We start from the raw sequence: 12,150 nt of genomic DNA on the forward strand, positions 1-12,150 counted from the left end.
CTACAGAGTGAGTTCCAGGACAGCCAGGGCTGCACAGAGAAACCCTGTCTCGAAAAAGAAAAAAAGAAATGATAATAAACCACAGAGGGCAGGGAAACCCTCTCAGTAATCACGGAACCCGAATAAGTTCTGCATTCATATGTTCTGCTTTTATGGCAGTCAGCTAAACCATTATTTTAGCATGGTAAACCTGAGTTTGTTCATATTCTTCCAGAAAAAAATAAGATACAACTGTACAAATATTGAAAGTGGACAGGTTTTATTCTGATGCCTCTTTTGTATATATTCATGTTCAGTGTTTTCTTAGAAACAGCACCTCGATGAAGGTTTGTGTGTGCATGTGTACATGAGTACATATGTGCATGCATGTGCGTGTTTAATGTTACACACATGTGGGTACCTCAGGAGTCCAGAAAAGAGTGTAGATGCCCCGGAGCTGGAGTTACAATTGAGCCACCTGACATGGATGCTGGAAACCAAACTCAGGTCCTCTGGAAAACAGCCAGTGCTCTTAACCACAGAGCCATCTCTCCAGCCCTTTTTTAATTTATACTTTTGAAAGCTAGGTTGACGTTTTGTATTGACGAGTTAAGTGAGAAGTCAATCTTAGGTCTATGTCACATACGTCTGGGGCCTCTGGCACTCAAGGGCATGGAGCCTCCCATGTTTACTGATATCTTATTTAGTGGGAAGGATTTTTTTTTCTCACCTTCAAATTTGGCAAAGTACATTTCTTTGAGTAAAAATAGAGTGTGAGTTTGTAAAGCAGAGTTTAATTCCTCCTGACTCAGCCTGAGGATTTGCTGATTTTCTTATTTTAACATCTCATGCTGAAGTTGCTCACACCTGCTCCTGTCTCCCTGGGACGAAGCATCTCCACCCACCACCCCTCTCCTCCTTCCCTCCCTACCCTTCCCCACGCACACAGCCTGGGGCAGGAGAAGTGCCAGCAGGAGAGCTGCAGCCATGAATCAGAGGGCGTCTCTGCAGCACCCATCAGTTTCTGTCCCAGGTTAAGGAATGGTGCTGTTCTCCTCATTGTCTGAATACTATGTAATTACATGTGGAAGGATCCTAATGTGATTCTTCCCATTTGGTTTTTGAAGCAGAGTCTTGCTAGGCAGCCCTGACTGGCATGGTGCTCTGTGTTTGGCTCAGGCTGGCCTCAAATGTATGCCAATCCTCTTATCTCAGTCTCCCGAAGACTGGGAGTAAAGACACCACCATATTTGGCTTCAAAGTCAATTTTATTGATTTATTCATTTACAGGCAGGGCCTCAGGTGGTCCAGCTTGGCCTTGAACCAACTGTGTGGCTGAGAACAATCGATCTTGAACTCTGATCTACTTCCTCCTTTAGAGTTCTGGGATTACAAGAATGTGGTGGTGGTGCACACCTTTAATCCCAGCACTTGGAAGGCAGAGGCAGGCAGATTTCTGAGTTCAAGGCCAGCCTGGTCTACAGAATGAGTTTCAGGACAGCCAGGGCTACACAGAAACCCTGTCTTGGAAAGGACTGGAGCATAGCTTGTCAGGAGTCCGTGTGGCTGGAGTCTGACCCAAGCTCTTCCATCCCAGGCCTGGAACTCTTGTGTCATGCATCTTCCCTGACTCAAGGATCCAGGGTTTTGTTTAGATCTATGGGGCCAGAATAGCTCTTTCTGCATCCAAGTAAAAGTTTGATGTGTCCTGAAGGCAGTGCCTCAAAGACCATGCCCAGCTGACAGCTGGAGCCAGCTTGGGAAATCCTGACGTAGGCCCCAACACTGACATTGTTCAGTGTTCTATCAGATAGTGCTGTGTACCTGAAACCTCAGCACAGAACCAGAGATGGACAAAATGCTACTTACTGCCTATCTACACATCCACGGAAGAGCTTCCCCATGGCAAAACAGGTTTATTCTGTCCTGGGGGAGAAGGATGGGATGGTTAAATAGGAAGGGGTAATCCCAGTGGCTGAGAATAAGACAACTACTATACTGTTTTAGCCAGATTTAAATCAAGATTTTATTAAATACTAGCCAAGACGGTGGACCCTGGCCAGACCCATACCTGGGATTCCCAGAGTATGGAGGTAAATTTCATAAGTAAGGGTTTTATAAAAGCAAAAGCCATGAGGCTACAGTGCTTCCCACCAATCAGGGACCAGCATACATCTTTAGGTACTTCCTTTTACCTTTCTTCCTTCCTTCCTTTTACTTTTCTTTCTTTCTTTCTTTCTTTCTTTCTTTCTTTCTTTCTTTCTTTCTTTCTTTCTTTCTTTACATTGAGGCTTTTAATATGTCTCGTATAATATTTTAATGTATTGCTATTTAAAAACTGAAATAGCTAACATTTATATAAATATCTGCTGTTTGGAGATAATATTTGAATGCTGATGCTGATTTAGCTAATTGAATACTAATTTAGATCACATTAAGATTAATGATACAGCTATTTAATATATCATATCGGTTAACTAGTAGTTGAAAATAGGTATTTTTTCTTCTTCCAATCAGGGGCCAGCATACATTCTTAGGTACTTCCTGTGCTGTCGGGGCAACCAAACTTGTTTATAGAAGTAAAGACGCACGTGTCTTGGTGTTATTTTACATGAAAAACAGCCTCCAGCATTCCAGGAAGTCATTTGTTCTTGGGCAAGTAGGGCTTACAGGTTAGAAGCAGTTTTATTTTATAGCTCTCCTTAAGTGCAGTAATTTAACCTTAAAACATAACTTTAGCCATGTTAGCTGTTACAGGAGCATCTCCTGGCCTTAAAATGTTATGGCTAACGTAGTTTTCTAGAAAATACCATTTCAACTTGTCTCTCCTCCAGTCAGTCAGTGAGCCCACACAAATACAGGCAGAGAGAAAACAAGAAGCTGTGACCATAGACACTTCCCAGTGAGGCTCAGCTCACACTCTGGCTTCCTAACACGTGGTGTCTAGAGTGCCCACTGGCTGCTTGACCCTCCTGCTTGCTCTGCCATAGATACTAGCAGTCAGCCACAGCCTTTCAAATGAGTGAGGCTTCAGACAACATTGAGTCGAGGTGTTCATGGTTATCAGTTTAACAGACAGAGGGAGGTCAACCAAGAAACGGGAGGAAAGAGAATAAACGGGAGATACTAAGTAGTCTGTGAACTATAACACCCATGAATAAGATGAGCAAATCAGTTTTAACATGATCGTCAAGGTGAGAAATGGTTTTTGTACTTAAGTACATATGCTCATTTCAATGTTCTTTATTAGTAAAAATGCATTTTAAAAGATTTATTTATTTTATGTGAGTATACTGTAGTTGTGTTCAGACACACCAGAAGAGGGCATCAGATCTGTGAGCCACCATGTGATTGCTAGGAATTGAACTCAGGACCTCTGGAAGAGCAAGCAGTCAGTACTCTTAACCGCTGAGCCATCTCTTCAATCCATAAACATGCAAAAAAAAAAAAAAATCTGGCTGCTTTTGCAGATGACCTGGGTTCAATTCCTAGCACTCACATGGCAGCTCACTGTAACTCCAGTCCCAAGGGATCCAATGCTCTCTTCTGATTCTGCAGGCACTGCATGCCTGTGGTGCATAAACACATTCAGGCAAGGTTTGGTTTGGTTTGGTTTGGTTTGGTTTGGTTTGGTTTGGTTTGGTTTGGTTTGGTTTTGTTTGAGACAGGGTTTCTCTGTATAGCCCTGGCTGTCCTGGAACTCACTCTGTAGACCAGGCTGGCCTCGAACTCAGAAATCNGCCTGCCTCTGCCTCCCAAGTGCTGAGATTAAAGGTGTGCTCCACAACGCCTGGCTCAACATTTTTCTAGACATGTAAATAAAAACTCAAAACAAAAAATGTTGATGTGGCTGGGCGGTGGTGGCGCACGCCTTTAGTCCCAGCTCTTGGGAGGCAGAGACAGGCGGATTTCTGAGTTCAAGGCCAGCCTGGTCTACAGAGTGAGTTCCAGGACAGCCAGGACTATACAGAGAAACCCTGTCTCAAAACACACACACCCTCAAAAAAAAAAAAAATGTTGAGGTGAAGAGGTCATCTTCAGGGGCCGCTGAGATGGTTCCGTGCATAGTGATTGCCAGTTTCACAACCAGAGTTTGCTTCCCAAACCCACAGAAAGGAAGAAGAGGACTGACAACACACAGTTGTCCTCTGTCCTCTGCACATGTATGTGCTCCCCTTCCCACATTCTGTACACACACAGTAATATGGGCCAGCAAGATGGCTCAGCAGGTAAAGACCACCAAACCTGTCACCCGAATTCAATCCCCAGCACCTACTTGGTAGGAGGAGACAACCAAGTCTCTAATGTAGTCCTCTGATCCCCACACGAGCACCGTAACACGCATGCCCACACGGACACGTGTTTAAAAGCAAAAACAAACAAACAAATACAACAGAGAGGTGCCTTCAACCTGTTTCCTATGTCTCCGTGAGGTGGCCCTGCCCTGGCAGTCAGAGAGGAAGACCCAGTGCTTGGGAAAATCCCCCAGGGAAACAAGTGGATTTTGGTGCCAGATCTTGCAGTACATGCAAGCCACAGCAGGACTGCTCCAAGTTACCAAGGCAACAGAAATCAGTGGAAAGGAACCCCCTCCAAATGAGCATTGTTTATTTTGGGCAATTTTAAGTTTTTTGTGTTCTGGATAGGCAAAGATAAACATACCCAGACCTTCATTTGTAACTATGGAAAACACTGACATGCTAGAAATCACCTGTATGGCTCAAACCAAGGCACGGGTGAGTACACACAGTTTTGTTTGTTTGTTCATTTAACACATACAACCCAAGGCACTTTGTTCTTTTTTTTGTGAGAGGGGAGGATGTGTGGGGTTTTGTTTTGTTTTGTTTTGTTTTTGAGACAGTTTCTCTGTGTAACAGTACTGGCTGTATGCCTTAAGATTTCTGTTGCTAAGAAGAGACACCATGACCAAGGCAACTCTTTTTTTTTTGGGGGGGGGAGGGTATCTCAAGACAGGGTTTCTCTGTGTAGCCCTGGCTCTCCTGGAACTCACTTTGTAGACCAGGCTGGCCTCGAACTAGAAATCCACCTGCCTCTGATTCCCGAGTGCTGGGATTAAAGGCGTGTGCCACCACGCCCGGCTTGACCAAGGCAATTCTTATAAGGGACAACATTTAATTGGGGCTGGCTTACAGGTTCAGAGGTTCAGTCCACTATAATGGCAGAATGCATGGCAGTGCGCAGGCAGAAAGAAGCCTTATCTGGACCCTCCAGGGTTGCTAGACAAGGCTGGACACCAAATGCTCTGAAGCATCAGCATGGTGACCTCAGCTGGAGCCGGCAGGCAGCACCTGCGGATGGGGCAGGGGGCTGCTTGTACTTTACACACTGAGTGAGTGCTGAAATTGTGTCCTCCTTGAGCTGGCTCAACAGCTAAGAGCTCGATACTGCGTCTGCCAAAGGGGCCCAGAACAGCAGAGCATGCTCAGGATTTGTAGTAGAGCTGGGGGTTCAAAGAAGACAGGTGACTACAGGGCTGAAAGGTTTCAGGGAGGGGGAGATGCTCCCTCCCACCAGGGTGGCCATAGTACCACACCTCCCTATGATCTGGAGACCATTGGTAAGAAGTCAGGAAGCTGTGCTGCTGGAGGGTGGGGGACAGGATAATGGGGAAGAGGGCACTGGGCTCTGTTGGTGGGAGGAGCACATGAGGGGGAGGACTTCACTCAGTTGGTGGGAGGGGGGAATGAGGGAGGAGGACTTTGGTCAGTTGGTGGGAGGAGGGCATGAGGGGGGAAGGACTGGGCTCAGTAAATGGAAGGCATGAGAAGCAACCAAGCTAAAGAGATATGGCTATTTCAGCGATAGAATCAGTCAATCTTTTAAATTTTTTTTCTAGAAATGTTTTTATTAAAGATTTCTTTATTTTATGGATGCAAGCACACTGTAGCTGTACAGATGGTTATAAGCCTTCATGTAGTTGTTAGGAATTGAATTTTTAGGACCTCTGCTTGCTCTGGTCGGCCCCACTCGCTCAATCCCTGCTAGCTCTAGCCCAAAGATTTATCTATTATTATATATGAGTTCACTGTAGCTGACTTCAGATGCACCAGAAGAGGGCGTCAGATCTCATTATGGGTGGTTGTGAGCCACCATGTGGTTGCTGGGATTTGAACTCAGGACCTTCAGAAGAGCAGTCAGTGTTCTTACCCGCTGAGCCATTTTGCCAGCCCTCTAGAAACTTCTACAAATTCCAATTCATAGCTATTTTTATAGTAAAAAAGGATGATTTTTATAAGAAAGTGCATTTTTTTTCTGGTAAAACCATAGGAATTCCTCAGATACTATAAGCAAGTTTCAGCTCTTCATGAGCTTGTTATTCCTGCTCAAGATGTGGGCAGAGGAGCGGCAGAGCTTGCAAAGAGCTTGATCCCAGAGGCAGGGGAAGTGGGCTCGGATTTCCAAGTCAGATTCACACTTCCTGTGTGACTATAGACCTATGCAAGGCAGGAGGCATTCCCCATGAAGAACATTGCCTCCTCAAAACAGCTGTCTTTTTTTTTGTTTGTTTTGTTTTGTTTTGTTTTTTCAAGACAGGGTTTCTCTGTGTAGCCCTGGCTATCCTGGAACTCACTCTGTAGACCAGGCTGGCCTTGAACCTGCCTCTGCCTCCCGAGTGCTGGGATTAAAGGCGTGTGCCATCACGCCCGGCTCAAAACAACTGTCTTGAGTACAATGTTTATGTGTCAAAAGATCCTGTGGTAGAGAACATACAATTCAGTTGATTCTGCTGGTTAACCTGCTGGGTGTGATCTTCAAACACTGTAAAAATTGGCAGGGTGGCTCTTTTGTGAAATCATCTTCAATTACATAGTGTACATGAGATCCTATCTTCAAAGAAGAAGGTGGATATCCACGAGAGGACTCCCCTGGGGATGGAAGGACAGGAGGGGAAGGAAGTTTCAGTAAGGATGTAAAGTAAATCAATCAGTTAATTAATAATTAATAGAAAATTAATCATTAATCAAAATTGAATAAATTTTGCCCTCTGATGAACTTATAAGGAGAAAGAAGAAGAAAGCAGAGGAGGAGGAAGAAAGAGAGAGAAAGAAAAGAAAAAAAGAAAAAGTTATATCCTAGCATGTACTCCTGTAATCTCACACTCCAGAGGCTAAGATAGGAAAGTTGCAAATTCAAGGCTATATTTCTCCGATAGAGACGAGGATAAAGTCACTGGAAAAACCCTGTGTCAGGAGCCCTCTTCCTTCACATTCTTGGAGACTGTGTCTTGCCCACCTGGCCCAGGGCCCACTCTGTGCCAGGACAGGGGCAGGGATGCTCCTATGAAAACATGACTGGTAGTTTATAGCTACACTTAGTAGAATAAAAGATGAGGTATCCAAAGACATGGGGACCTTGAGAAGTGGGAACACCTTACCTACAGCTTAGCAGAGGAGGATTCAAACTCTAGCAGTTGCTTGATGTCATTGGGGAATGTCATCCAGCTTCCACCATCAACCACTAGCACAATCCCTGAGACGTAGGAAGCCAGAGGGCTGGCCAGGTACAGCACACTGTGAGCGATCTCTGTCTTGGTCCCGAGTCTTGGAATAGGACTTGAAAGATACTTTAATTTCGAACTGACATTGGAGCCTCCTAGAAAGCAGTAGGAAGTCAGACCCCAGCAAGCCCATAGGCCACAGTGTCTGCGGCTCTCTCCAGCTAGCTCTCTCCCTGACCCAGATCTGGAAACACTGGTTGCTCTATCAAGGCCAACAGCAGACTGACACTGAACCCACATGACGGAAAGTGATGCCCTTCGGACACTGGAGACCCTCACAGTAGGCCAAGTTCGACAGGGTAGAAGGTTAAACATTTAGATAACTTCTTGACTTGAATAAGAAGACTTTTGTTGGTGGTGTTGTTGTCCTTGTTGTATTTGTTTTTGAGATAGGGTTTCTCTGTGTAGCCCTGACTGTCCTGGAACTCACTCTGTAGACCAGGCTGGCCTCAAACTCAGAAATCTGCCTGCCTCTGCCTCCCAAGTGCTGGGATTAAAGGCCCATACCACCACCACCCGTGGTAAGACAGAATTGTTAAGTACTGCAACAATTCTAGAAGCTTTGATGGGTGTCTCCCAGGGAGACTTACCTAATCGCCTTAACCCCTCAGTGCCACCGATGGCACCAGGAGCCAGGCTGTTGACACGGATATTCTGGGGACCCCACTCCACAGCCAAGTGTCGCGTCATAGCATCTGCATGAGAGAAATGCATATAGGAGGGGAAACTGTGAGGCTGTTCTGCTCTGAGGTAGCCCAAGTGTGAGCTCTACAGTGTCCACAGCTAGGATCAAATTCATGTGGAGATTATCAGCCTCCGGGGAGAGTCTAAGGAGGCAGTGCACAGGGGACACACATACCCACAGCCGCCTTGGCAGCACCTGCATGTAGCTGCAGCACCTGCCCCCGCACACTGAGGGTGGCAGTAATGTTCACAATCACTCCTCCATGGTCCTGAAACATAGAAGGGATGGTGATGAGCAGGTAGCCAACAGGAAGAAAGGCCCTTGCCAGGAAGATACTTACCCGAAAGAACTTCTCGTAAAGCACACGAGACACATTGAAGGTACCGATGGTGTCAATGTCAACCACAGTCTTAAAGGCGTTGAAAGACAGAGCACTGGCAGGGCATAGGAAGTTTCCAGCTGCACCTAGAGAACAGAAGGGGAAATCTGGTGGGCTATGGCTCTGAGAAGACAGGGCACTAACGGGCTAAGCCTTGTCAAGAGTGTTCTGAGAACTGCAAGAGCACGGAGACCCTTAAAGAAGTCTAAGCCAGACAGGACAGGACACTACACACTCAGCAGACACAGGGTAGAAGACTATATGCCAAGAAGTGGAGTCCTAAGACCAAGTCTGAAGGCAGCACTTGGGGGCAGCAGCAATAAGATCGGGAGTTCAGTGGACATAGTGAGCTGGACCCCAGCCTGGGCTTGACAAAAATAGGGAGATGGATAGATGGATGGACAGACAGATGGATGGATGGGTAGATGGATAGATGACAGTTTATTGGTTTTTTTGTTGTTGTTATTTTGTGAATGTGACTTTATTTGAATATAGAGCCTTTAGCCAGGCATGGTGGAATACACCTTTATTCCCAGGAAGTAGAGACAGGCAGATTTCTCTGAGTTCAAGACCAGTCTACCAAGTGAGTTCTAGGACATCCAGGGCTACCCAGAGAATCCCTGTCTCAAAAAACAAGCAAACAAACAAACATCTCACAAAACCAGGAAATAGAATGTTTATTATCAAGTTGAGATCATGCTGAATTAGGGTTAGCACTAACTGGTTTCCTTCTCTAAGAAGAGGTAAGAGGAACTGGGGGTGTTGCCCAGGTGCAGAACACTTGCCTGGCATGCACAACACTGTGGGTTCAATCAGCAGGAAGAAAGAGAATATGTAAAGATACAAAGACACGGGCTGGTGAGATGGCTCAGTGGGTAAGAGCACCTGACTGCTCTTCCAAAGGTCCGGAGTTCAAATCCCAGCAACCACATGGTGGCTCATAACCATCCGTAACAAGATCTGACGCCCTCTTCTGGAGTGTCTGAAGACAGCTACAGTGTACTTATATATAATAAATAAATAAATCTTAAAAAAAAAAGAAAAAGATACAAAGACACAAAAGAGGCACATGAAGATGGAGTCAGAAATTGGAGCTACACAGCCACAAGCTAAGGGGCACTAAAATTTGGTACAACTCTGAAAGCTGAGATAAAGCCACAGAGTGACGCCCTTCGGAGCCTACAGAGAGTAGGGCTCTGATGACGCCTGAGTTTAGCTTGTAATGGCCTTAGAACTGAGGAACTGTATCTAGTCTTTAAGGCCACTAAGTTTGTGGCACTTGGTCATCCCAAGGAAGCTAACATACAGGATGTTTATATTTTTCTGTCTACTTTTTAAAATATGTATGTATATAGGTCTCTTTATTTTGTGTTAAGAGTGTTTGCCTGCCTGTGTACCATGTGTACATCTGGTGCCTGTGGAGGCCATAAGATTGAGCCTTGATACATGGTAATAATATCAGTTATTCGGCAAGTAACATTTTATTAATAGCAGATACAGTGAAGTAATTATATAGACTTCTGTTTTACCTACTTAATTATTCTGTAAGGTTACAAAATCAACTTTTTTTAAAGATTTTTTTTAAAGATTTATTTATTTATTTATTATATGTAAGTACACTGTAGCTGTCTTCAGACACTTCAGAAGAGGGCGTCAGATCTCCTTATGGATGGTTGTGAGCCATGTGGTTGCTGGGATTTGAACTCAGGACCTTCGGAAGAGCAGTCAGGTGCTCTTACCCACTGAGTCATCTCACCAGCCCTGAAATCAACTTTTTTTCTGGGCTAAGGATAGTAACCAGGGCTTTCTGCATGCTGGGCTTCATTCCTATATCTATTGCATTGGTTTGCTAATTAATTAATTAATTAATTTAGAGACAGGGTCTCTTTATGTAACTCTGGCTGTCTTGAAACTTACTATGTAGACCAAGCTGGCCTCATACTAGGAGCTCTTTCTGCCTCTGCCCCTGAGACCTTAGATTAAAGGCATGTGCCACCACACCTGGGGAGCCAGCCCATACTTTTATTTTAACATGTATTTAGTTTGTATGTATGTATGTATGTATGTATGTGGGTGGGTGTGCATGTGCCATGGCATAGATATAGAGGTCAAAGGATGACCAGTGGTAGTGGATTCGGTCCTTTCACCACATGGTTCCAGGGATAGGACTCAGCCCTAAGATGCTGAGCCATCTCCCCATCCCATGGTTTTGTTGTCACTGCTGTTCAGCCCTAAGATGCTGAGCCATCTCCCCATCCCATGGTTTTGTTGTCACTGCTGTTCAGCCCTAAGATGCTGAGCCATCTCCCCATCCCATGGTTTTGTTGTCACTGCTGTTCAGCCCTAAGATGCTGAGCCATCTCCCCATCCCATGGTTTTGTTGTCACTGCTGTTCAGCCCTAAGATGCTGAGCCATCTCCCCATCCCATGGTTTTGTTGTCACTGCTGTTCAGCCCTAAGATGCTGAGCCATCTCCCCATCCCATGGTTTTGTTGTCACTGCTGTTCAGCCCTAAGATGCTGAGCCATCTCCCCATCCCATGGTTTTGTTGTCACTGCTGTTCAGCCCTAAGATGCTGAGCCATCTCCCCATCCCATGGTTTTGTTGTCACTGCTGTTCAGCCCTAAGATGCTGAGCCATCTCCCCATCCCATGGTTTTGTTGTCACTGCTGTTCAGCCCTAAGATGCTGAGCCATCTCCCCATCCCATGGTTTTGTTGTCACTGCTGTTCAGCCCTAAGATGCTGAGCCATCTCCCCATCCCATGGTTTTGTTGTCACTGCTGTTCAGCCCTAAGATGCTGAGCCATCTCCCCATCCCATGGTTTTGTTGTCACTGCTGTTCAGCCCTAAGATGCTGAGCCATCTCCCCATCCCATGGTTTTGTTGTCACTGCTGTTCAGCCCTAAGATGCTGAGCCATCTCCCCATCCCATGGTTTTGTTGTCACTGCTGTTCAGCCCTAAGATGCTGAGCCATCTCCCCATCCCATGGTTTTGTTGTCACTGCTGTTCAGCCCTAAGATGCTGAGCCATCTCCCCATCCCATGGTTTTGTTGTCACTGCTGTTCAGCCCTAAGATGCTGAGCCATCTCCCCATCCCATGGTTTTGTTGTCACTGCTGTTCAGCCCTAAGATGCTGAGCCATCTCCCCATCCCATGGTTTTGTTGTCACTGCTGTTCAGCCCTAAGATGCTGAGCCATCTCCCCATCCCATGGTTTTGTTGTCACTGCTGTTCAGCCCTAAGATGCTGAGCCATCTCCCCATCCCATGGTTTTGTTGTCACTGCTGTTCAGCCCTAAGATGCTGAGCCATCTCCCCATCCCATGGTTTTGTTGTCACTGCTGTTCAGCCCTAAGATGCTGAGCCATCTCCCCATCCCATGGTTTTGTTGTCACTGCTGTTCAGCCCTAAGATGCTGAGCCATCTCCCCATCCCATGGTTTTGTTGTTACTGCTGTTTTTTGTTTTGTTTTGTTTTTCAAGACATAGTTGCCGAGTGTGGTGGCGCACACCTTTAATCCCAGCACTCGGGAGGCAGAGGCAGGCAGATTTCTGAGTTCGAGGCCAGCCTGGTCTACAAAGTGAGTTC

The 12,150-nt window shown here is 45.8% G+C and overlaps 1 protein-coding gene across 1 annotated transcript in view; it reads right to left on the bottom strand.

The window, feature by feature from the left end:
- Positions 1–6,574: 6,574 nt before the first annotated feature.
- The window catches only part of Decr2 (2,4-dienoyl-CoA reductase 2), a 9,298-nt gene continuing 3,722 nt past the window's right edge, over positions 6,575–12,150 (bottom strand). The window contains exons 5-9 of the mRNA XM_021221471.2: positions 8,524–8,648; positions 8,358–8,451; positions 8,089–8,193; positions 7,376–7,593; positions 6,575–6,866 (exon numbers count right to left, since the gene is read on the bottom strand). Of these exons, the coding sequence (XP_021077130.1) occupies positions 7,376–7,593; positions 8,089–8,193; positions 8,358–8,451; positions 8,524–8,648 (542 nt within the window). The 3' untranslated portion in view covers positions 6,575–6,866. The remainder of the gene's footprint in view (positions 6,867–7,375; positions 7,594–8,088; positions 8,194–8,357; positions 8,452–8,523; positions 8,649–12,150) is intronic.

This window comes from Mus pahari, chromosome 21 (genome assembly GCF_900095145.1).
Source record: "Mus pahari chromosome 21, PAHARI_EIJ_v1.1, whole genome shotgun sequence".
Lineage (NCBI taxonomy): Eukaryota > Metazoa > Chordata > Mammalia > Rodentia > Muridae > Mus > Mus pahari.